Below are 27789 nucleotides of genomic sequence, written 5' to 3'. Positions count from 1 at the left end.
CACTACCAGATAGAGCTTTAGGATTGGCTTTCTTTATGCCAAAAATCAAGAACAACGCTTTCAAAAAGGCCCAACAGCTGATTCAGGAAAGGATTTTTACATCTGAAACAAGTTCCGAATTAGAAGAAAGTACGGTATCTGAGGAATATTCGCACATACCAATTGCAAATTTGCAGTTATCACTTGAGCACCTAAACATGGAACCTCAAGCTCAAACTACTCAAGAGAGTGGTAATGATCAGATGGCTCGTATGATACAAGCCATCGAAAACATAAGTGCAAGATTAACGCAGCAGGAGTTGCAATGGCAAAGTACAAATGGATACCAGGGAATAGCACACCAACGAAGTGATCCTATTCCTCGTGAAGTGACAATATCAGGTGATCCGTTCCGTATCCCTGATCCCATAAAAATGTTGCCCACATTTAATGGCAATAAAAAGCAACTCGGAAGTTGGATAGAAACAGCAGAAAAAACTCTTAGTTTATTCGAAAACCTCGTGTCATCACAAATATTTGAAATTTATGTGACAGCTGTTATAAACAAAATAGAGGGGCATGCTAAAGATGTAATTTGTACAAACGGCAACCCAAAAACGTTCAGTGAAGTGAAAGAAATTTTGATAACATCTCTAGGAGATAAACAAGATCTTTCCACGTATAACTGCCAACTCTGGCATAACAAAATGGATGGTAACGCAAACACGCATTATCAGAAAACTAAGGAACTGGTTCACAATATAAAATCGTTGGCAAAACAAAATCCTAAGTACAATCTTCATTGGGATGCCATAAACGACTTTATAGACGAATATAGTCTAGCTGCATACGTCAGTGGGCTGCAGAAACCCTATTTTGGGTATGTACAAGCTGCTGAACCCAAATCAATCGAAAATGCGTATGCATTTATATGTAAATTTACATCAAATGAATCTAACAGAAACCTTACCCATATTCAATTAACACAATCAAAACAATACTTAGGCAACTCACATACCGCAGGGCAAGGAAATAATAAAAAAACAAACAGAAAGGAAATTTAACAATACAAAAATCACACAGCCTCAGCAACAGGATTACAAACCTCGTAAACCAGTTGACACGAATCTGCCACCCGAACCGATGGAAATAGGTTCTACCAAAAGTCGACTTACTTTAAATAAGAAACAGCTGTTTAATGCTGAAATAACAAAACCCTCCGATAACGAAGAATCTGAGTCCGAGGATGAATTAGACATAAATTTTTGCTTAATTCATCCAGAAAACAAAAACACGTAAATTACTTGCCTTACATTATATCAAATACTCAAACTTATCCCACAAACATTTTGATCGATACTGGAGCAAATAAAAATATAATACGGCCGGGCATTCTCCCACAAACAAAAAAGGTAAAGGAAACCAAAATAAAAAACACCGCTGGATGTAAGCACGTTACGGAGAAAGGACGTATTAATTTACTCGGCGATAATTTTCCAAATCTAACCTATTATGAGTTAAAATTTCATAATTTTTTCGACGCACTCATTGGTTCAGAACTAATGGCTAAAAACCAAGCAATAATAAATTTTAAAGAAGAAACATTTGAAATCGGAAACATGAAACTCAAATATGAAAAATATTTTCCCGATAAACAATTATATTCGCACAACTTAGAAATGGAAACATCCGTTAATGGCGATTGGTTCGTACCAACGTTTCAAAAACTTTGTAAAGAAGTTGTTATTGAGCCAGGTTTATATAGAGCTAATAACAATAAAACGACAACAAAAATTTTAAGCACAGAAAAAACAATACCTGATGTCAAAGGAAAATTAAACATAATAGTAAATAATTTTGAAACAATTTCCCCAATCCCATTACATCCAGATTGTAGCGTTACAGATGAAGTGCTTAGCGAAATAGTCCGCACAGATCATTTGTCAATACTAGAGAGGGATGAATTATTCAAAACAATACTTGCAAATAAAACAGTTTTACTTAGGGCTGGAGAGAAACTTACATCTACATCTTTAATAAAACATAAAATCTTAACAACAGATGAAAACCCTGTTTACACAAAATCATATAGGTATCCACACGTTTTTAAAAAAGATGTGGAAGAGCAAATCAAGGAACTGTTCGATAACGGAATCATACAACATTCAATTAGCCCTTACTCATCGCCAGTTTGGGTTGTTCCAAAAAAGATAGACGCATCAGGAAAACGCAAAGTGCGCGTTGTTATTGACTATCGTAAGATCAATGATAAAACCATTCACGATAAATTTCCCATCCCACAAATAGAAGAAATATTAGATAATCTTGGCAAATCAGCATATTTTACCACCTTAGATTCAAAATCAGGTTTTCATCAAATCGAAATGGACCCCGACAATCAAAAAAAAGACAGCGTTTTCAACAGCTTTAGAGCATTTTGAATTTACGAGAATGCCGTTTGGCCTGAAAAATGCCCCAGCGACATTCCAGCGTGCGATGAATAATGTTTTATCAAACTACATTGGATCAATCTGCTATGTGTATCTTGATGATATAATCATAATTGGTAAAAATCTTCAAGATCACCTCAACAATGTTTCAAAAATTCTTAAGAGGTTAAGTGATTTCAATCTTAAAATACAATTAGACAAATGTGAATTTCTTCGCAGAGAAACGGAATTTCTTGGACACATTATTGCCCCTGACGGAATCAAACCTGACCCAGAAAAAATAAGAAAAATTCAAGAATGGAAACTTCCATCCAATCAAAAAGAAATAAAACAATTCTTAGGACTCGTAGGGTATTATAGACGTTTTATTAAAGATTACTCAAAATTAACAAAACCCCTCACCAAATTGTTACAGAAGAATGAAAAAGTAAACTTTAATGATCACGAATATCAGGAAGTATATATATATATATATATATATATATATATATATATATATATATATATATATATATATATATATATATATATAGATATATATATCTCATGTTCAGTGGGAACCACTCATAAAGAGACCCTTTGCAACGAATAACGAGCAAATCTAAATGCTCTACGAATACCCCTCTTAGCGAGTAAAATTTTGCTCAACGAGCAATTGATTTTTTTTCCCGATAAGAAATTGAAATCGTTATTTCGTTAGTTTAAACTATAAGAATCGTTAAGTACAGTATCGGACAGAATGATAGGACCCTAGCGTTTTCAACGCAGCATGCACCCGTTGGGAAAGGTTTATGTGTGGTTTGTGTGATTGTGTTTGTGTGTGTGTGTACATGTGTGTGTGTGTGTGTGTGTGTGTGTGTGTGTGTGTGTGTGTGTGTGTATGTATTTGTATTGGTGTGAGTGTTTGTTTCACAAGTATGTCGTTTTGGATTGATTTGTTAGTAGTTTTTTTGTGTTTTGGGTTAGGTTTTTGATGTAATAAGCAGGACCTCCGCCCTCGCGATCAGTGTGTTTTTGATATATTAACAATTTTACGGTCTTCTTTCGCCGTGGTCTTCTGAGAACGTCCGGTTGACTTGCGCGTTTCGGTTGTCCAAGCGCGTTTCGGTTGTCTAAGCACGTTTCGGTTGTCCGAAGCGCGTATGCCACAAAAGTGCGCGATCGTTCCATTACGAACTCGATCGTTTTGCGCTTAATGCCAGCAGCCGCCATTCGCTTTATCATATGGCGCTGATAATCGGTACAATGTTTACCTCGACCCATTGTTACTAACATTGCTTGCTTGGACCGTCAAGAACGCGCTGGTTAAAAACTTGGACACGGCTGATCCCGTGCTCTGCCTGCGTTCTACTTCTATACGCGATGAATTACATCGTTGTCGAGCAACGAGAACATCGCATGGATAAAAACTATCAACGGGTACGCGAGTAAGCGTCTTCCCTTCAAAATCGAGAACAGAATACTGCCGCGCTCATGAAACAAAACGCCTATTGAAAAGAATAACTGCGCACCAGCTCAATGCACGCACCAAGTTTTCCATGCGCACACAACGTTCAACGCAGAGATGCACGAAGGCCTTTCAATGGCGTGCACTGGAGAAACACCTGTGAGGGAATGCCGAGTTCATTGCTATTGTGTGCGTGTCCATTTTGCATCGCTGCACATGCACATTCATCAATCAGCACACCGGCGTTTTCGTCCGAGGAACAAGCGCTGCTGTCGATGCAAACTTTAGTTTTTATCCAAGTGAAAACGCACGCTGTTTCACATGATAACACACATTATCAGAATACTTTCAACGCAATATGACATAATGGCAAGCTACGTTTTTCAGACACAAACCCGCGCACTTGCAAATACACATTAAAAAGTACACTCTCTTTCTGCTACACTCACTCACACACACACACACACACACACACACACACACACACACACACACACACACACACACACACACACACACACACACACACACACACACACACACACACACACACACACACACACACACACACACACACACACACACACACACACACACACACACACACACACACACACACACACACACACACACACACACACACACACACACACACACACACACACACACACACACACATACACACACACAAACACAAGTAACGTGGTAAAACAAGTGCTCGGTGCGTTCAAAAATCCAGGGTCCTATCTTAATGTCCGATACTGTACACCGGTGGACAAAAAGATAGGAAAAAAATTTGTTGTGTGTTTTTTTGCGTGCAATAGGTGTGTCATCGCCAACAGTTGTTGTTGTTGTTAGTATGGTTTAGAGAGGCTTTGGCTCCTACGGAGTTCGTTGGCCTCTTATCGCCAACAGATCGAGGCGTATGTTGTTGTTAGTATGGTTTAGAGAGGCTTTGGCTCCTGCGGAGTTCTTTTGCCTAACGTTTCCTGGCGCACTAACTTTGCAATCGCTGTTTGTTTGCCTTTTATACTCGCATTTGTGGTGCACTACTTATCTGAGTTTTGAGTAACAGCAGCGTTTTTCGGTAGTATAAAAAGAGATCCAAACCATGTTGCGCTTCATTCTTTATTCAGAGGTCAAGGTGAAAGTTTGCGATTTGAAAATTCCACAAGTTCATCATGGGTCGCGGAAAGCACTGCACTCCAGAGGAGCGGAAACATATTCAGGGTTTGTATCGTGAGAACGTGCCTATCAAAACCATCTGCAAGGCGTTCGGCCGTTCGCGGACGTTTGTGGACAACGCCATTCGTAGCGAGGCTACGGGTAAATCCACAGGTCGTCCGCGAAAAACAACGGCTTACGTTGACGCGCAGATGGTTGAGATAATCAGGGCGGACCCTTTCAAAACTTGCAATCGTATTAAGCAGGAGCTTAGATTGCAAGTTTCGGCGAAAACGGTGTTGCGCCGTTTACACGCCGGTGGGTTCTGTGCCCGGAAACCACGAAAGGTTCGTAAGCTAATGCCGCACCACGTAGAAGCGCGCATTCGGTTTGCCGAAGAGCATTTAGTTGCATCCATCTTTTGGTGGAGCAAAATATTTTTTTCGGATGAGTCCAGAATCAATCTGGATGATTCGGACGGCACTAAATACGTCTGGCGCCTTCCTAAACAGGCGTATCATCCGAAAAATACGATAAAAACCCGAAGTCACGGAGGCGGCCACGTAATGGTGTGGGGTTGCTTCTCCTGGCACGGCTCGGGTCCTTTGTTCCATATCAAAGGGACACTGAACTCGGAAGGGTATAGAAACATACTACGTCGTAAGATATTGCCATACGCCCGACAAAAATTCGGAGACGAAGAGCATTACATCTTTCAGCACGATAACGACTCAAAGCATACATCGCGATTAGTTAAATGTTTTTTGGCAAACGAGGATGTGCAAGTTCTACCGTGGCCTGCGTTGAGTCCAGATCTCAACCCGATTGAGAATCTGTGGTCAACTCTCAAGCGTCAGCTTAAGAACCAGCCTGCACGTTCAGCCGATGATCTATGGACACGCTGCGAGGTTATGTGGGAACGCATACCCAGAAGCGAATGCCGTTAGCTCATCGGCGATATGGCCAAACGCTGTCAGGAAGTGATAGCGAATAACGGTCAACACATTGACCGTTAGAATGTGTTTTCGCTCTGTGGAACACCGCAACACCACCTCCTAACAACCACTTAAACAGTCCTTTTCAGGGCTACCAAATATTTCTGACAAGAACTATGTCTTTCGGTCACAGAAAAAAGTTCCTATTTTTATGTCCACCAGTGTATATGTTAACAGATTGTTTTTCTAATTTTGCTTGGCTCTTATCCACCAGAACGACAAAATCGAGTAAAGACATGCGAAAGAGCGAGACAAGGTCGTCGATATTTGGATATTCAACACGAGCGACTACCGATAGAAGAACACCGGTTGAGACAAGGACGTTCGTAGAATGTGCGCAGGGCCATAATAACGAGTACATTCTTTCAGTAACGGAGGTGCTACGAGGAAACGATCATCCGGAACGCAAAAATTGGATAGTATCATCAATCCGAGGAAAATCGTCATTGGATTCGAAGCCGGGTGTTAAAATGAAAAGTGTGTCTGATGGTTTGATTGAGGAAGTGTTTGATCGTTGCGGGCAGGAATTGGGAAAGGATGGGAGAAAGGAGATAAGAAAGGAACAAGGTCGATACAAAATGCATTTTAATAGGGGGAAAAGCAAGAGCGTGAATGTGGTGTAGGTTAGAATTCAATTATGATTAGGCGTAGTGAGTTTCAAAGTCATATTCAGGAATTTGAATAGGATAATGAATAAGAAGGGAAGAACTTCAAGGATCGAAGTGCATCAGGAAGGGCCGAATGTGGAATTGTTTGTAGAGTTGCAAGATAGTATTGCCTGATGCTATCAGAATGAACTTATAAAGAAGAGAACTTGGGCTGAGAAGTCAGTTGTTGATCGGATTGCAATAAAACAACACGGGGGCCCTTCACGATTCTAGTCAACTTTTGTATGGAGTTTGACAGTTGGAGGCTGAAATCATGTAAACACTCCATACAAAACCACACATAAAACTAGCCTGCAAATTTTTAGTCTAGATTATTCTAGCCTCAAAGCTAGAATTAGATTCGAGTACCTGCTCGAAAAATGGCAAAACAAGGTGGAGTTTACATGCATTTTTTCCAAGAGATCTGGTGGTGGAATCCAGAATCAAAGTGTATGTAGTCCAGGTGGTCTTTTTATAACCAAATTTGAATATCACTTTTTGACAGGATGGGTGAACACTTTTGTTCAAACAAGCTTTCTGGAGGCTTGACGAATACACAAAACACTCTAAAAATCTTCATTCAGAAACAGAAACGATAAAAATCAGCCTTCTAAATTCATACACCTGGCGATAAGCCCACCTATACCCGCTGCGCAAAGCGATCGAAAACTTCTCAAACTCAAACTGAAAACATATTTCACAGCCCATAGCTGTCATCGCGAAATAATTGGTTTAAAATTAACAGTCGTTAAAAATTAACCAGAGTCGTTAAAAATTGCTAGAATTTGACATCGTGAACGTATTGAGTTCATTTGTTAATTTTAACGACTGGTCCTATGTCGTCGTTAAACAAAAAACTATTAAGAGCGTATGCGATAAAAATTAACAGTCGTTTAATTATAGTGCTCGAATTTTTTTCCCCGTGTTTGCCAATATGCCATTTCGAGCAGTCGTTAACTGTTTTAACGATCGTTTATTTTAACAGGAATGAACAACAAATAAACTCGGTCAAACCAAAATGAACTTTAAACGACTGTTAAAATGTGTTCATTTATTCGCGATGCCGGCTCATGACTGTGAAATATTTTGTATTCAAAATTGTTGCAACTTTATAAATGAAATATTTCGATATTTTCAGCGCTGAAATTTTTGGATTGAAATATTTCTTCGATCGGAATCCAAGCGTTTTCCCTGACATTTCTGCCCGCTGCGCAAATTCGAGCAGTTTCCAGCGCAGGAAATGTACCAAATTCTGCGCTGGCCAGCGCGCGCGCGTGTCTGTGTGTGTGTGTGTGTGTGTGTGTGTGTGTGTGTGTGTGTGTGTGTGTGAGAGAGAGTTTGCACGCGCGTGTTTGTGTGATTGTGTGTGTGCGTGCGTTTTGAAACCCCAAAACTATTTGATTCTGATGCGTACATTTTCATCCGTTGCGGCTACAAAGTCCATGCATTTTCGATCTAGCTACCTGAGAGACTACACAACAATTGGCATTAACATCTTTGCGATCGGCTTTGCTGTTGGGGGTATTAAAAAGACACACGATCGAAGCAAACGTGCGTGTGATATGTTGCACATTTATTTCTAATTCAGCTAGCGGACGCAAGTGGAAACAACATTTTGAATTGAATCCATACAAAAGAGGATCCTGGATTTGTTTATTACGGTGCGCGTATGGTGCTGCGCTTGCCCGTCCAGAATCTGGCGGCTTGTTGGCTTGGAGGCGTTATCATGACGCCAATTGACCGGCAATGCCTTGGAATGGGTTCGAATCGGTAGGTTCATGTTTTAGTCGAGTGCATTCCGTGCATTTGTCGCGCCACAGCAGTAGACCCGGCAGCACCAAAGTCAAAACAAAAACCTTCCCGGAGTGTGGACTGCTATGTTAAGTTCTTCTTCTTCTTCTTCTTATTATTATTATTATTATTATTATTATTATTATTATTATTATTATTATTATTATTATTATTATTATTATTGGCGTAATAGCCAACGCGGTTATGCCGGCCTTTTCAGGACTTGAGTACCACGTAGCCGGATAGTCACCTTTTGCTACGGTGGACGGTTCATACGCGGTTAGAACCCACGACGGGCATGCAGATGTGCGGAATGATGACGTTGCCGCGCGACCGCTCCTATCCAGCGGGTAACTTGCATTCTGCCACACTGTCTCCTGCTCGATGTATACGCTGCAGGCAGGGGGAAGGATGCACCTCCACGATAAAAAATAACACCGTCATGAACCAGCGGCGGACCTAACGGTAGGCGGACTAGGCGGTCGCCGATGATCTCTAGTCTGTAGTATGCCGTATGTCTACAATTGGACAGATTATTAGCGACAAGGGCCCCCGGAAAGATGGTCGTTGGGGTCCCTTGAACAACTTTGGGGGGGGGGGGGGGGGGGGGGTGGAAAATCATTTGCACCACCACCCCAAGCCGGCAAAAAATTTAGGGCCTGTGACCGATGATCGTAGGGGTCCCATGGACACCCCCCCTCCCCCCCATCCGCCGGCAATTTAAGTATACCGTTCAATCTTCCAACAGCTTAACACGTTCAGCACGATGACATGTCCCAGGGACTACCAGTGAACTTTCTAGGATGCTGGTTTCACAATCAGGTTGCGTTCTTGATGCTGGCGGAACGGAAAGTTGATGAAAATCAGCGCCGGGCTGAACGTGTCAATGCAAATTAGGGTTCAGCGCGTTGCACAGCAAACCCTCCAGCGTAAACTAGCGATTGCTTAGTCATTTTTATATTGCAGTTGTTACGTTTTCGGGTGGTTCGTAATATAAAACGTTAAAACAACACACGTTTACTCATACAGCAAACAGGATACTTTTTATTCCGCTTATTTCCTAATCGCGTTCCTACTCGCTTGACCGCGTATCCGAGAGTGTCCTCACAATCCCTGGCTAAACCCGAACACACTCACGTTCCGAGGCGCGCAGCTCCTGAGTGCCTAAGGGCGTTTTCTACTCGTCACAACAGCAGTGTTTGAACTCATTGCGATTTTTTGGTTTGATTTGTGAAAATGCAACTTCATCGCCGCAATGATTGTTAACGGCATTTTTAGGCGCCACAACAGCTCGCGAGCATTGACCACACGCGAGAAAGAGATGGCGCTATGGAGGGAAAAATCACGGACGACGGCTGACAGCGATTGGCCGTCTGACGCACCAACACATCCAAACCTTCGACAGCGCGCTTAGGCGAGGGGTATGAGGCGGAGCCAGGGACGGGTAGCTCGACGAGCTGCTTGACAAATTTGCCGTTGGAGGGAAAAAGATGGCATGATAAAATTCTCCGAACGCCTTGATTTCTTCCGTCGCTTTGCGCAGCGGGGGACTTTAGCGATTCCTGCGCTGGGTCGAGCAAATTTAGCGCCATCTGTTGGCGAAATGGACGAACTATTTATGGCGGCGGAGCAAAAAAACGGTCAAAAAATTTAAAAATATTGGCGCCTTTTTTTGTCCGCTTCTTTTCCCTCCCTCACCCTGCCCTGCCTTACTTGCGCTTCAGCCCGTGCCTTCCGTCGCCAGCTGATTGGTTGTTGTGGTGTATGCGTTGGTTCATATATGTGCATTGCGGTTGTGTATTGTTATTGGTGGGTGTTAGCATTTATTAATTTGTGTGTGACCTTGAGACGCTGTGGGAGAAGCTGGATTGGGATATCAAGAGTTATCGATGTATTGATGGTTTATTTTATTTCGTGCCGCTGCTGATGAGACCATTCGATGCCCCTGCCAATTGAGGGTGAAGAAGCCTATTTAAAACAAGCGTACGAGAACTGTGAAGATTGTGTCCAACACTAATATAATATTTTTTAATTTGAACATGTTTGATGCTTCAACGACCTTCTAAGCATCGTGTAGCAAGATGTATAGTGGCAATATTTTTTTTTTAATGTGTCAAAATCTGTCTCGAGTTTTCGGGTCGCGACACACACACAGCGTGGGGAAAGTGACCACTCTATCATGTCACGATCCCCCTCCCCTCCCGGTGCTTTGCATGAGGATGCGCTACAAGTTAAGCCAGCAATTCTACCGATAAGGTAGCGGAAATCGATCGTGCGTGTACGCGCGTTTGGGGGTGCGTTCTCGCGTACGCGCGTGCATGCGTGCGTGCGCGTGTGTGTGTGTGTGCGTGCGGGAACCCCAAAACTGTTTGATTCTGATGCGTGCATTGTCACCGGCTGCGTCTACACACTCCATGCATTCTCAGAAAACGCACTGTACGCCGCCCGGTCGATTACCGCTACCTAGGAGACAATACAACCATTTAATTGGCACCACCATCTTTGCGACCGGTTCTGCTGTTGGGGGTATTAAAAAGACAAACGATCGAAGCAAACGTGCATGTGATATGTTGCACATTTCTTTCTAATTCAGCTAGCGGACGCAAGTGGAAACAACATTTTGAATTGAATTCATACAAAAGAGAATTCTGGTTTGGTTTATTACGGTGCGCGTATGATACTGCACCTGTCCGTCCAGAATCTGGTGGCTTGTTGGTTTTGAGTCGGTATCATGACGCCGTGCGACCGGCACTGCCTTGGAATGGGTTCGGATCGGTAGGTTCATGTTTTGGTCGAGTGCATTCCGTGCATTTGTCGCGTCACAGCGGTAGCCCGGCAGCAACAAAGTCAAGACAAACTCTTACCCGTGTGTGGACTGCTATGTTAAGTTCTTCTTCTTATTATTATTATTATTATTATTATTATTATTATTGGCGTAATGGCCTACGCGATCATGCCGGCCTTTTCAGGACTTGAGTACCACGTAGCACACTCACGTTCCGAGGCGCGCAGCTCCTGAGTGCCTAAGAGCGTTTTCTACTCGTCACAACAGCAGTGTTTGAACTCATTGCGATTTTTTGGTTTGATTTGTGAAAATGCAACTTCATCGCCGCAATGATTGTTAACGGCATTTTTAGGCGCCACAACAGCTCGCGAGCATTGACCACACGCGAGAAAGAGATGGCGCTATGGAGGGAAAAATCACGGACGACGGCTGACAGCGATTGGCCGTCTGACGCACCAACACATCCAAACCTTCGACAGCGCGCTTAGGCGAGGGGTATGAGGCGGAGCCAGGGACGGGTAGCTCGACGAGCTGCTTGACAAATTTGCCGTTGGAGGGAAAAAGATGGCATGATAAAATTCTCCGAACGCCTTGATTTCTTCCGTCGCTTTGCGCAGCGGGGGACTTTAGCGATTCCTGCGCTGGGTCGAGCAAATTTAGCGCCATCTGTTGGCGAAATGGACGAACTATTTATGGCGGCGGAGCAAAAAAACGGTCAAAAAATAAAAAATTTCTGTCCGTCCAGAATCTGGTGGCTTGTTGGTTTTGAGTCGGTATCATGACGCCGTGCGACCGGCACTGCCTTGGAATGGGTTCGGATCGGTAGGTTCATGTTTTGGTCGAGTGCATTCCGTGCATTTGTCGCGTCACAGCGGTAGCCCGGCAGCAACAAAGTTAAGACAAACTCTTACCCGTGTGTGGACTGCTATGTTAAGTTCTTCTTCTTATTATTATTATTATTATTATTATTATTATTATTATTGGCGTAATGGCCTACGCGATCATGCCGGCCTTTTCAGGACTTGAGTACCACGTAGCCGGAGCCGGTGACTAATCCCTTGCTACGGCGGACGGTTCATACGCGGTTAGAACCCACGACGGGGGTACTGCCACACTGTCTCCTGCTCGATATATACGCTGCAGGCAGGGGGAAGGATGCACCTCCACGATACAAAATAACACCGTCATGAACCAGCTGCGGACCTAACGGTAGGCGGACTAGGCGGTCGCCGATGATCTCTACAAGTGGACAGAGTATTAACGACAAGGGCCTCCGGAAAGATGGTCGTTAGGGCTCCGTGGCTGGAGAACCATTTGCACCTCTCCTCCCCCCATGGCGACAACTATTTTAGGGCCTGTGACTAATGATCGTAGGGGTCCCATGGCCACCCCCCCCCTCCCCCCCATCCGCCGGCAATTTAAGTATACCGTTCAATCTTCCAACAGCTGTGTGTCAGTACCCCCTGCTCCCGGTCATCAGTTACCATTTACAGGGGCCTCAATTCGTCTTTCCGCCTTTCATGAACACCTTCCTTTCTTTGACCGATGGATCATAACATTCCGGAAGAAAACACATTTGGCGAAAGTGTTGCACACACGCACGCTCACACCCACGCGCAGATGGCTCAGGATATCTATGTTATCTACACCATAAGAAAGCAAAAGCTTAGGATACCAAAGTTATGCTTAATGCTTAACACGTTCAGTTCGATGGCGGGCCGCAGGGACTGCCAGTGAACTTTCCAGTGTGCCGGTTTCACAATCAGGTTGCGTTCTTGATACTGGCGGAACGGAAAGCTGATGAAAAACAGCGCCGGGATGAACGTGTCAATGCAAATTAGGGTTCAGCGCGTTGCACAGCAAACCCTCCAAACGCTTGGTAAGGGAGCAAGCCCTGCAGGTCAAACTTCTGTCAGCCGAAAAGGAAAAAAATATGGCCTAGAAGGAGAAAAAGGCGACGCAGGTCGAAATAAAATGTAAATTGGCCGCTCTAGAACTGCAACACGAGACCCAGAGAAACAACCTCGAGGAGACGATCAGTTCGATATGCTCCACAAGCATCAGTGGTGTGTCCAATTAGACAGAGTGGGTGCAACACCAATCTGATTTTTTCAAGCCGCCAGGGTATTTCAGCGACAATCCCATGTTGCAAGATGAGCAACAACTAGAAGCTGCAGCCGGACCAGTAATGGCTGCTGCGAAATGGAGGCCAGCGGACCACATAGCGGCTAGGCAGGTATGGCCAAAAAAACTACCCTCTTTTTCAGGGCAACCGCGAGAGTGGCCAAAATTCCACAACTATTTTGTGGAATCAACAAAAGCCTGCGGACTTTCTCTAGTCCAAAATACAGCCCGGTTAGAAGAGTGTCTCACAAGACCTGCACGAGACGCTGTCAAAGGATGGCTCGATAATCGAACGAAGCCTTTTATATGTTCTTTCATGTTTTTCCATATGTACAGTGGCCGGCAGAATAAAGTGGCCACTACTTACAATTTTACTGCTTTATTTTTTGAAACATTGTTCGTGATATGCTTAAGAATGCGCAGTACCATAGCATGACAAAAATGAGAAGTTTGCTTCAAGAAAAAATTTTTTTTTCCAAAATTGATCAAAATCACTGTGCCAAAATAAAGTACCCGCTTTATTCATTCTACAGAAAATATTATTTTGAACAAATATAACAGCAAACTTATAATTTATACGCGTTCCTCTCGCATTCTTTACATGTTCGAGGATCGTTGGCGTATTTTTTTCTAATTTTTAAAGGTTTATCTTGTTCTGCATCTAGTTTTTGCATCTCGTTCTTCTCAAGCGTTATTAAGAGCTTTAAATTTAAATTTATATGTGTGTGACACCAGTCTTATCCACCTTCGCACATAGAATCTTCCACAAATTCTCGATGGAACAAAAATTTAGACTTCATGAAGGACATGCAAGGTATTTTATACAATACTAGTTGAGAAATGATTTTTGTATTGATTGTGTCTGTTGAGATGTTAGCCTGTAGGAACATGTTTTTAGTTTTCAAACCCTATTTTTTTAAAAGAAATATCCCAAAGTAGTGATGAAGAATGTTAAAAAAGGTATCAGCAATCGTTGTACTTTCGATTCACACCAGTTTTCCTGCTACTCCTAAAGAGAAACACCCCCTAGCTATCACATTGCAATTTTCGTAATTTACTGCCCGTTAGGTGTAGCGTCCTTCAAGTTCCTCGCCCGAGCTACAGCAAGACTAACAAAGCCAATTGGCTTCAATATGATCAAGAACATGCTGATATATCGTTAGATCGATGAAAAACTGGTATTTGGACAGATGAGTCCAAATTAGAACTGATGTTCAAAAATAAGTAGACGCGATCCAACAAACCAATATGTATGAAGAGTGCAATGTGATGACCAGGGAGGGGATTTCTATACGAGAAGTGGGGAGCATGGTTTGAATCGACGGCATAATGAAAGCTAATACCTATTCAAGCATCCTGTGTGAATTTATCTGTTTTCTGTGAAAAATACGGAGTTAGTAAATAAATTGATGTTACAACAGGAAGGCGACTCAAGTTATACACGAAGAATTTTTTATTTTATTTTTTCAATCAAATCGAATAATTTTTTTTAATGGCTCCCAGTTATTCTGAATTTTAATTCAATCGCGATTTAGTGTGCAAATTTTAATGCAAATGTAGTGAAAATGACGTGATTAAGAAAAACAAAATATGTTAAAGCTCTGAAATAATTTTAGGAAGAACCAATGCCAAATATGTGCAGATAAAAACAAAATAAATTATGGCAAAGATCATCGAACATGTAAAGAATGCGAGAGGAACGCATACAAATTATAAGTTTGGTGTTATATTTGTTCAGAAAAATATTTTCTGTAGAATGAATAAAGTGGGCACTTTATTTTGGCACAGTGATTTTGATCAATTTTGGAAAAAATATTATTTCTTGAAGCAAACTTCTCATTTTTGTCATGCTATGGTACTGCGCATTCTTAAGCATATCACGAACAATGTTTCAAAAAATAAAGCAGTACAATAACTTCATTTCTCACGGAAAAAATGTAAAAAGTGTAAAATTGTAAGTAGTTATTGTATTGGTAAGTATTGCCCAACATGTCCTCCCGAAGGTAGCATGTGATAATTGTGTAGAATTTCTTCTATTTCTTTTCTTGCTGTAATCCACTTAGGTGGTACAAATCCAATAATCTCGCTACCGAAAATGGTTCTATTTACGATTTCCTTAATGGTTTGAGGCGAGTATTGAGCAAAAATTTCGTCTTCCATGGAGATAGCTAATTTGACTCTATTAAACTTTTTTGCATAAGTACATAATCTTAGAAGAGCAGCCTCGAATGCCTGACTTCCATTCTGGTTTAATCTGATTATTGTACTTTCTAGTTCCTTGTTGTAGTTGTTGTTAAAAAGTGTTATTTTAATTGAATCTTTATTTATTTTCGACTGAATTTTTAATAATTTATTAACCTCTGATGGGTTCTCGGTGTTCCAAAATGCTGGTTTGCCTATCTTCTCGCTTGTGTCGTTTTGTGCTACAGGATTTGTTTCCTCTCTATTAGCTCTAGTCATTGCCCTAGTCTTTACTACTAAAGCTTGATTGTTGTTGGCCTCATTAGTGCATTCTTGCAATGATTTCAGACGATCAGAGGTAGTTACTATTGTTGAGAGTGCGTCAGCCCCAACGTTAGTTTTACCGGCTACAAATTCTACTTCAAATTCAAACTCCTCAAGGTCCAATCTCATTCGTGTTAGTTTGGAGGTCGGATTTTTCATGTTGAACAGAAAAACTAGGGGTCTATGGTCGGTACGAATTTTAAATTTTCGACCATAGACATAAGGTTTGAAATAATTGATAGCCCAATGTATAGCTGTCAATTCCTTTTCTATGGTTGGCTTGTTTTTCTCACCCTTGGTAAAGCTTTTAGAAGCAAATGCCACAGGGTGGTCATTTCCTTCGCATATTTGCGATAGTATGGCCCCGCATGCCGTGTCCGACGCATCAGTAGTGATAATGAATTCTTTTGTAAAATCAGGATATTTGAGGACCATAGGTGATAGAAGGTTGTTGCGAAGGGTATCGAAAGCTTGTTGACATTCGGACGACCAATTGAATATTTTTTCCTTTTTTAACAATTCGTTTAAAGGTTTCGCGATTTCCGCAAAGTTACGAATGAATTTACGGTAGTAATTGCAAAAAGCAACAAATCTTCTAACTTCGTCTGAGTTAACTGGTTTGGGGTAATTTTTAATTGCTTCAAATTTGGACTCGTCAGGGTATATTCCCTTGTCTGTAATTTTGTGCCCATGGTAAGTAACTTCGGTTTGGAAGAATTTACATTTTTGAGGATTTAATTTAAGATTATAATGCCGTAGTCTATCAAAAACTTTCTTTAAATTATCAAGGTGGTGCTTAGTAGTGCAACCTGTTATGATTATATCGTCGATGTAAACGAACGCGCTCTCAGGGGTTAACCCAGCCATTGCTATTGTAATCATGCGCTGAAAACTATTTGGGCTCACGTTTAGTCCAAAGGGTAACCTTTTGAATTCATAGTGGCCTGTAGCGGTGGAAAACGCAGTAAACTTCCGCGATTCTTCATCCAAAGGTATTTGGTGGAAACCTGACATGAGATCTAGTGTTGTGAAGTATTTTGCCCTACCGAGTTGATCTAATATTTCATCGATCCTGGGCAATGGAAATTTATCTGGCATTATTTTTTAATTTAATTGCCGATTATCTACGACAAGTCTCCATTTTTTCTCTGTCTCAGATTTTTTCGGAACTAACAATATCGGGGAATTATAGGATGATACTGAATGTTCGATAATATCATTTTTTAACATTTTATCGACTTGTTTTATTTCATCTGATTGGGAATGAATTTGTTTATAATTCGGAACGAAACACGGTATGTTGTCTTTTAACTGTATCGATTGTTTGTAAAAATTATTAATGGAAATTTTATCTTCATTTACGCAGAACAGGTCTGTATATTTTGCTAGGAGGTTCTTTAAGTCACTTTCTATGTGTTGTGGGACATTTTTCATATTTATGCTATTTATTATACTATCAAATCTGGTTATTTCCTTGTTACCGGAGGGTTTTGTAACATTATAATTTTTCACTTATTCATATTCACTTATTCATATTCACTTATTCATATTCATATTTATTTGTCTACCTTTTGGTTACACAAATGCTTAAATAATACTTATTACCTATGTTCCTAACCTAACAAAAATGAACACGAATTATCAAAAATTTGAGAAAAAAAATTTTTTTTTAGAAAATTAGAATCTAAAATTTAAAAATTAAAAATTAAAAATTAAAAATTAAAAATTAAGGCAGCACGGGATTATGGAGGGTTCTGATGCGGGATCGGAAAGAGGATAAGGGAAGGTTGAAATCAAACATAGAATATACACAGTTAAATCGACGAATTGCACGAAGAAGGGGGTCATTACGGCCCACTGCAGTTCGGCGGGAAAGGATCACTAGGGGAGGGCGGTTTCGAAGAACACGGTTAGGGGCGTAGAAAGGGATAGAAGAAAGAAGGGAAGGAGAATCAATATTACCAAGGAGTAATGCGGCAATAAAGGTGGACTGGGCATGGGAACGGCGGTTTTCCAATAGTTCCAGGCCAAGCTGCCGACACCTGTCCTCGTAAGGAGGTATGGGGGAGGACAATCTACCCAGGATTTTACATATAGCAAACCTGGTGAACGATCGCTGCACCCGCTCGATACGTTCCACGTGGGTTCGAGCTGTAGGGGACCAGACTACTGAGCAGTACTCCAAAATCGATCTGACCAGAGAGCAGAACAGAGTCTTCAGGCACATTGGGTCGGAGAAATCGCACGCAATTTTCTTTAGGAGACCCAATGTTTTCCGCGCCTGATTGACAACTGAGTCAATGTGGTGGCTGAAGGTGAGGCCTCTGTCAAGCAAGACACCGAGGTCTTTTACGACACAAACACGATTGACTTGTACAGAATTTAGGACGTACGAGTAAGTGATTGGAGACTGCGAACGACTAAACGAAATGACGTTACACTTATCAGGACATAATGTGAGGGAATTACTAGAACACCAAGACGAAAAACGAACAAGAATATTTTGTAGGGAAATGCAATCTCTAGGAGACGAAACTGGGAGAAAGATTTTGAGGTCGTCTGCGTAGCAGAGGAAACACTCAGGAGGGAGGGTGGTACGGACATCATTAATAAAAATTATGAACAGCAAAGGACTTAGAACACTACCTTGCGGTACGCCTGCACTACATGAAAAGGGAGTCGAAAACATATCATTAAATTTAACACTATAGGAACGATCACATAGAAAAGAACGTAACCAAGATACAAAAAGATTATTGACGTCAAGTTGTGAAATTTTATTTAGAAGTAAGGAATGAGGAATACGATCAAATGCAGATTTGAAGTCAGTATAAATAGTATCAACTTGTTTAACTGACTCTAACTGGGATGATACGAAAGAGGTGAAGGACATAAGGTTAGTTGTTGTAGAACGGTTAGGAAAAAAGCCATGTTGCTGAGGGATAATAGTAGAAGAGGTGAGTTTAAACACATAGGTATGGATAATATGCTCAAATACCTTGGTTATTGCGCATTGTATTGAGATGCCACGGTAATTGGAAATGACAGACGGGTTACCTTTTTTGTGAATGGGAACTAGCCATGCTCGCTTCCACAATAAAGGGAATGAAGACGAGGACAAAGATAGGTTAAATAATTTTACCAATAGAGGGACGAATAGAAAAGGTGACTTTTTTAAAACGGAGGCTGGTATTCCATCCGGTCCAGGGGAGAAGGATGGCTTAAGTTTTTTAAGAGCTACAGAGACTGTATTAACATTGACAATACCCTCAGCCCATGCGACGGAGTTTAAACCAGGCAATATGCCCTCAGACTCCGTCAAAGGTTGACTCTCCGGTCTAGACAGACCATTGGCGAAATGCTCAGCGAATAGGGAACAGGTGTCAGCAGCATTGTCCGTAGTGACCGAACCGAGCGACATGGAAGTAGGAAGGGAAGAGGGATTACGACGCTTCTTGGCATAAGACCAAAAAAGTTTAGGATTACGGTATAACATGCATTGAAGCCTTCCAAGATACAACCTATAACTGGCCCGATTATAAATACGAAAAGCAGAAGCGGCATATTTGAAAACTCTACGATTATACTCAGAAGGAGTTGAACCGAGTTTTTTGAGGGCACGTGTTCTATCCGCCTTTAATGACCGCAATGTAGCATCATACCAAGGAAGGCGAGAGGAGGGTTTAGAACGAGGACAACATAAAGGGAAAGCTGCCTTAACAATATTACTAAATTGCTCCACCGCTACGTCCACAGTGGAGGGAGAATCGGTTCTAATTTCTAAAAAATTCCAATCAGAGTTGGTTATGATTTCCCTAAATTTTTTTAAGTTCATTTTCCGAAAATTCAAATCAGATTTTTTATCTCTAACATTATTACCATTATGCGGTAAAGGAACATTTACTACGAATTCCAGAGGTGGGTGATAATGATCTAATTTAACAATAGGGTCAATACTACAAGAAACTGGTGAACATGAATATGTCACTAACTCATTAACAAAAACTAAATCTAGTTGCCTCCGAAAAATATTTACGACCCCTGAAAGTTGACGCAGATTGAATTCAGCTAATCCGTCTATAAAGTAGGATGAGGCAGGGTTAACGGCAAGCGGTGCGAAATAATCCTCATTTTGAGACCACGATAGTCCAGGTTGATTGAAATCACCGCATAAGACAAACAAATCCCTATCTTTCATGCGAGATTGTATTAATGTAATTGTATTGAAGAATGAGTCTAACGTGTCAGTATTCGAGCTGAGGTTTGGAGGTAAATACACACCACCAACAAAGAGTGAGTGACCGTTCAGTTTAATTTGAATCCATAAAAGTTCTAACGAGCATTGGGATACTTCAATGTGCAGCGACAAGAGCTTAGCGGAACAGGCAATGAGTACACCACCGCCGCGAGAGCAGGTACTGTTAGCGCTTGAACGATCACAACGATAGACGGTATACTTTCGGTCACAGAAGAGGGATGAAGGAATCGAATCGTCCAGCCATGTCTCAGTTAGTATTATGACATCATAGCTCGCAACTTCGAGAGAGATGCGACTTGATCGACTTGGGGTCTGAAGGACTTGTGGTTGATGAAAATGTTTTTCTCAGTTGTGTTTATAAATTTTACGTATTGGTTTTCTTTCGATATGATTGAATTGCCACAAAATAATCCTGGCCTTATTTCTTCTGCAAACACAATAGAATCTTCGTCGATGTTTGGCAGTTTTACTTTTCGTATCACTTCACTTCGCGTGGGTAATATGAAACCCTCATTGGATTTATCTTCTATGGGTTGGCAGACGGCCATGCCATTGTGAGTAAAATTGAGTAACCAATGCTCATAATCAATTACACATCTATAGTTTGCAAAAAAAAATCTCTGCCCAAAATGCCATCTGCCCCAATATCTAATTCTTTTGGTATCAGGTGGAATTGGTGCTTGACAGACGTCTCTCCGAAATGTATTGTTGTAAAAGTAGTGGCTAAAGTATCTATTGTATGAGTAGTTATACCTGTCAGATTAATTTTGTTTTGCGCAGATATATGTTGGTTGGACTTGATTTTATTTATTTTAAACAAAGAAACATCTGCTCCGGTGTCTATGATTAGGTGACTGTATTCTTCTGTTGACATTTCTACTCTTACTTTGATAAGGTTATTGGCATTTAGATTTATGGCTAAGATTGGTAATCGGTATGCTGCGGGTTTTCTTCTAAAAAATGTTCTTGTTCTGTGGCTTGTGTAGTGTAAATCCTGTTATTTTTTTTGTTGGTATTTCTGAAAAATCGTCAGTTATTGGTGTTGTGAAAATTATTATGTTGATGCCGATTATTTGTTTGCCAATTTGAAGTAAAATTTCCTCTATTTTGTGACCTGTTGTACGTATTACGAGTGTACTGATTTGAATATCTATTGTCAAAGGAGCGATTGGGAGCATTAAATTTTTTTCTAAATGCGAACACTTGTTGAGCTGAATTGTGCATTCTTTCGCTTTCAAGTGCCTTTTCTGTTGCATCCGATATAGAGGTGTACTGCCCTGCTTGTAATATAATCCTTGTTTCCGTGAGTTTGACCTTGTCAATGAGTGTTTCTATGCCTCGCTTGACTGCCATGTCGTTAGCCACTTGCGCCGGTATGTTTTGTTTGAGATACATCACTTTTAATTTTGTACATAGTATCTCCACTTCGTCACATAGGGTCTTCGTGTCTGTATGGCAAATCGATTTTAATTCTGCTATAACCTTGTCGGGGTTTATTTTTTCTTGGCATCGTGATTTTACATCCTGGATAAGGGTTTCAAAATCAGTTATGTTTGGTGCTAACCCTAGTTGAGCTTTACCTGTTAATCGTGTTTTGAGGAACTCTGCTAGTATCTGCTTCGTGTCTTTCGGAAAAAGCTTCCTTAATAAATTTGTTGAACCCAGAAAATTTTCTAAGCTGTCCGCATTTCCGTCATATAATTGTACTAATGTTGCTGCGGTTTTTATATCGAAATCCTCCATGGTTTTCCTTTTCCAACGGCGTAATGCAATGCTAATCTTAACAAGTGTTTTAAATTTAAATTGGACTTTATTGTGTAATTGAAACTTTATGTACGAATTAATGTTGTTGTAGCTGATATTTGCAAATTTAGTAATTGTTTATAATTCTACTGGCGCCTCTGCTATCTTTAATTTGGATACTAAATTTTTTATTTTTTCGAACGTGTTGTTTGCAGTGACACCATAGTGTTCAATCAAACATCTGCGAAACTTTTTATCACCCGGCTTTAATTTTTCTTCAATATCTTGTAATCTTTTTAAATATTGTTTGATCTTAGGTAACATTTAAACGAGCATGTCGACTATTTTGAGGCAACGAAGGTAAATAATCATGAAGGGGTATATTGAATAGTGACTTTTTTGTTCTATATATGTATGCATATATATATATTTATTTTTTATTTTTTTTTTCTTTGCGCGAAAAATATTAATTGAGCAATTACAATTATAATTTCACCCTTAATCGTTAGCTCCTTAGTATAATTAAACCCAAAAATATTCTTTGTAACCCAATTCTATTTCATTACGCATATCCTACCTTACGGGGGGAGGGGTCATTATCGTATTTCGCTGCTGCATTTGCCGTCCGATATTCTCGAACACTTCATACGCCGTCAACTGCTCTCGCCAAACGCCGTCCGCTGCTCTCGTTAATTCTCACCTTCCGCTGCCGTCGTCACAACACACTTCTCGTACCGCACGCTGATAATGTGATGCACTTCTCTTACTGCTCGCTTCTCTCGTCGTACACTTCTCTTTCCGTTCACTGCTGTCGTCACACAGTATACTCCTGCCTTCAACCGCCGTCGTCACACACTTCTCGTACTGTTCACTGCTGTCGTCACACAGTATACTCCTGCCGTCTACCGCCGTCGTCGCACACTTCTCGTACTGTTCACTGGCCTCGTGGTACACTTCTCATATTGTACACTGCACTCGCCGTACAGATCACTACTTTCGTCGCACACTTCTCGTACTGTTCACTGGCCTCGTGGTACACTGTACACTGCACTCGCCGTACAGATCACTACTTTCGTCACACTCTTCTCATGCCTTCGACTGCTGATGATGATTGTTGGATTTTGAGATAGGCAGAACACACCCGCAAGTTAGGCAATGAATTAACAACGCCTATGCATAGGCAACACGCATCACATGAATTACCATTTAGATCAGTTGAACCAGAATCCAGTTGGAATATTGCCAACTTAACAGGATTTGAACAGGAAAATGTATGCATCGCTAACGGAGCACGTCGGCTCCTGATAAGAACCCCCCAGAAATCACCAATAAATCGAGTTAGAATTCCAGTGTTAATACTTAATTCTTCCTCCAGTTTTGTGTGAGCATTGCTCTTCTTGAGAAATTCGATTCTCATTTAGAGTGGCCAGACCCCTTTGGCAATATCCGTTGTTAGGCGGAAGTTTGCATCGGGGTGCCAGCCTTTTTCAAGGCTTTTGCTCGGGAGTACTGCTCCCCTTTCTAAAAATACAGTCCACGAGACGGAGTAGGCCGTAGAAATCTACATTTTGGTCCTTCGAACCGGATAACGCAGCCAGGTGCGTTCATCACCAGGAGAAAACCAACCAGGGTTGGTCTCATCTTCGGCGGACAACCGGACGGGTTGGTCCCATCTTCGGCGGACAACCGGACGGGTTGGTCCCATCTTCGGCGGACAACCGGTCGGGTTGGTCCCATCTTCGGCGGACAACCGGACGGGTTGGTCCCATCTTCGGCGGATACCCAGGCGGGTTGGTCTCATCTTCTACGGACACCCAGGCGGGTTGGTCCCATCTTCTACGGTCACCCAGGCGGGTTGGTCCCATCGTCTACGGACACCCAGGCGGGTTGGTCCCATCTTCTACGGACAACCGGGCGGGTTGGTCCCATCTTCTACGGACAACCGGGCGGGTTGGTCCCATCTTCTACGGACAACCGGGCGGGTTGGTCTCATCCTCGACGGACACCCAGGCGGGTTGGTCCCATCTTCTACGGACAACCGGGCGGGTTGGTCCCATCTTCTACGGACAACCGGTCGGGTTGGTCCCATCTTCTACGGACAACCGGGCGGGTTGGTCCCATCTTCTACGGACAACCGGGCGGGTTGGTCCCATCTTCTACGGACAACCGGGCGGGTTGGTCCCATCCTCAACGGACACCCAGGCGGGTTGGTCCCATCTTCTACGGACAACCGGGCGGGTTGGTCCCATCCTCGACGGACACCCAGGCGGGTTGGTCCCACTTCAAGTAACAGCGATCATCGTCAGCACACGTGGAGATTAGACTTGCCCAATGTCTATCTCACGTGCACCTCCTGTAGAAGAAGAAGATTATCTTATCATCGAAGAACAGCAAGGCGACGAAATGGCACAAGCCAATCTTCAAGAAGGATGTGAAGCGTCGCAGCCAAACTCTTCAAAGTACATCCAAAGTCTACGCGCCAAACACAAGGGCTTATACCGCAAGCTAGCAAACATGAACACCGAACAGAAAGACGACAGCATATCTCAAGTCCAACGAGGTATGCTGGAAGAACTGAAAGCGGTGCAGAGCCACGTCATGGATTTAATCCTGGAAGAATTGCCAGATGACGTAGATGAAGACTTGGCAAAAGACGAAGCATTCCACTCACTATATGCTTCTAAGGCAGCGAAGCTGGTCGTAATCGACAAAAAGCCATCGTCAGCTACAACACCTCCTGAAGTTGCATCATCATCGGTCTCCATCCAGCATCATCTCAACATCCCAATGCCGGCTTTTGATGGTCTATACGAACACTGGCCAACGTTCAAGGCCATGTTCTTAGACATCATGAAGGGGACTAATGACTCGGATGCAGTAAAACTTCATCATCTCAACAAAGCGCTGCAACGGCAAGCAGCTGGCATCCTGAACACGTCCATTCTGAATGGCAACAACTTCCAGGCGGCATGGGACGTCTTGGAGAGGCGTTTTGAGAATCCTCGGCTGATTGTCGACAAGCACATCGCAGGATTGCTTCAGCTGAAGCATGCACCCCGAGAATCTGCAAAGGACCTACGGAAGCTAGCGGAAACGTGCAAGAGTCATGTGGATGGCTTAGTATTTATGAAGCAGACTATCGACAGTACCAGCAACCTCATCATCACGCATTTGCTCAGCTCATGTATGGACGCTGACACAAGGAAGGCATGGGAGAGTTCGTTGGAACATGGAGAGTTTCCGGATCTCTTCAAAACTCTCGATTTCATCAATCGGCAATGTGAGGTGCTCGAAAGCTGCACGCCAGAGACGTCACGGAAATCAACAAGCACCAAAGCATTCACTTCTACCACAGCTGCCAATCCATCGTGTGTTCTGTGCCAGCAGCATCATACTCTTCAGAACTGTCCAACCTTCATCGCGATGTCCGTAGTGCAGAGGAAGAGCAAAGTACAGTCATTGAAACGTTGTTTCAATTGCCTCAGCGCTGGACACCCGGTTTCGCAGTGCCGATCGAAATGGACGTGCCGTATCTGCAAGAAACGTCATCATCATCTACTTCATGGGGAGCAGCTTCCAGCAGCACCATCTCTTCAGCCTCCAGACGCCGCTGCAACATCTCATCAGCTTCCAGTCGATGCAGCTCAACCAACATTCATCGGGGCATCGATGACTTCATTGACGACAGCCGTGCCATCCACAGTGCTATTGCCAACAGTAGTGCTCAACATCACCGATCGTGCCGGAGTTAGCCATCCAGCAAGAGCTCTCTTGGATAGCGGAGCTCAATCCAACTTCATCACTGGCAGGATGGCACAGTTCCTGGAATTGCCGCGGAAGCTGATCAATCTTCCGCTATCAGGCATTGGTGGCAGTACAAGATCGAATGTGCGACATTCCATCGAAACCACCATCCATTCTCGATGCTCGAGCTATGCTGCGTCATTGGAGTTGCTTGTGTTACCGAAGCTGTCAGCAGACATACCAACTCAACGGATCGACATCAGCCACTGGAAGTTACCGGAAACCTGCGTCTTGGCTGATCCATCCTTCAATCGGCCAGGAACCATTGACATCATCTTGGGAGTAACACACTTCTACGAGATCCTGAGGACCGAACGACTCTCCCTGGGAGACAGTATGCCAACTCTTCAGGAAACTGAATTTGGTTGGGTAGTCAGTGGCAGTGCTACCATCACCGAACCCATGTCACCGGTAATGTGTGCGGTGGCAACACACACGAACGAGTTGGACAATCTGATGAAGCAGTTCTTCGCCATCGAAGACCTGAGCAACACACCGAGCTGGAGCATCGAGGAACGAGCCTGTGAGGATCATTACACGGCAACCACCACACGAGAAGAGGATGGCAGGTACATGGTTCAGCTTCCACGCAAGCCAGAGATGATTGGCAAGCTTGGCGATTCAAGGACTATCGCACTTCGACGGTTCCTAGCACTAGAACGTCGACTTCAACGGGAACCCGACACCCAACGTGCCTATGTGGACTTCATGGATGAGTACCTTCGCTTAGGTCATATGAGCAAGGTGGCAGCGTCTTCAAAGAACGATGGATCGTTTTATCTACCACATCATCCGGTCTTCAAGAACGACAGCACCACGACGAAGTGTCGAGTGGTGTTTGACGCATCGAGTAAATCCTCAACGGGTGTGTCGTTGAACGACACACTAATGGTCGGCCCGACCATTCAACAAGATGCCACTTCTATTTTACTGCGGTTCCGGACTCAACCAATCGCGCTTACCGCTGACGTCACAAAAATGTACCGGCAGGTTTGGATTCATCCAAAGGACCGGTCACTGCAACGCATCATTTGGCGGAATTCACCCAACGATCCCATTCAAGAGTACGAGCTCAACACGGTAACATATGGGACAGCATCCGCTCCATTCCTGGCAGTCCGCTCGTTGCAACAAATCGTAGCGGACCATGGAGGAGAGTTTCCAGCCGCCGCAGAACGTTCCTGTGACTTCTATGTAGATTACTTCGTTTCCGGCGGGCAATCATCTGAAGCGGCGCAGATGCTGCAGCTGCAAACTGAGCAACTTTACGCAAGTGCAGGATTCGAGCTGCGGAAGTGGGCGTCCAGCGACCCATCAGTACTCCAGAACGTGAACCAGGAGAAGTTAGCATCCAGCCCTTATGCTACCAGTGGATCGAAGGGACTTCTCGCCACCCTCGGGTTGATTTGGGACCCAACATCTGACACGTTGCAGTTCAAAATCAACACCCCATACGTGATTGGGGCAATCACCAAAAGATAGGTGCTATCGTGCATCGCCAGGATCTATTCCTTCGCCTACACTCACACTGATAGCACGTACCACATTTCGCTCCGCTTTATTTCCGTTTTGTGCACTTATTTTCGCCAATTCCGATCTGGTTCTATCATTGCACTGTGTTTTGAATATCAGTTGTGCAAGCCTCAATAAACTGTTCATATACTCAAGTGCTCAAAGCCTGTATAAGTGATTTAAAGTGTATACTCCTTGGCGCGGTGAGCCTGTTGAATCGTCATGGCTGATCACTGTTTGACCTGCGCCCGTGCTTTGTCATCCGAGGGACTTACTTACACTTGCGACGGCTTCTGCAAGCGATGGGCTCATCGTTCGTGTCTTGGTGTGAGTAGTGCCGCAGTCAAGGATCTCATCAAAGAAGATTCTCAAATTCTGTGGCTTTGCCACAATTGTTCGGAGAATCGCCGCAACGGACACTCAGTGATGATTGCTGAGCTAACGGCGGCACTCACCGATCTCAAATCTCAGCTGTCAGCTGAGTTCCAAACACGTATGGATGCTGCCGCGGAATCGCTAAAACGCACGATGCTATCCTCACTCGATCAACACACAGATACTCGTCCTGCTTTACACACTTCTACA

At 42.9% G+C, this 27789-nt stretch overlaps 1 protein-coding gene across 1 annotated transcript in view; it reads left to right on the top strand.

The window, feature by feature from the left end:
- Positions 1-27174, top strand: part of LOC120948216 (uncharacterized) — a 48629-nt gene extending 21455 nt beyond the window's left edge. Inside the window, exon 3 of the mRNA XM_040364330.2 lies at positions 24248-27174. Within this exon, the coding sequence (XP_040220264.2) occupies positions 24248-27174 (2927 nt within the window). The remainder of the gene's footprint in view (positions 1-24247) is intronic.
- The last annotated feature ends 615 nt before the right edge of the window (positions 27175-27789 follow it).

This window comes from Anopheles coluzzii, chromosome X (assembly GCF_943734685.1).
Source record: "Anopheles coluzzii chromosome X, AcolN3, whole genome shotgun sequence".
Classification (NCBI taxonomy): domain Eukaryota; kingdom Metazoa; phylum Arthropoda; class Insecta; order Diptera; family Culicidae; genus Anopheles; species Anopheles coluzzii.
Note: the sequence above shows the minus strand (reverse complement) of the source record. Positions and strands in the feature narration are given on the sequence as shown.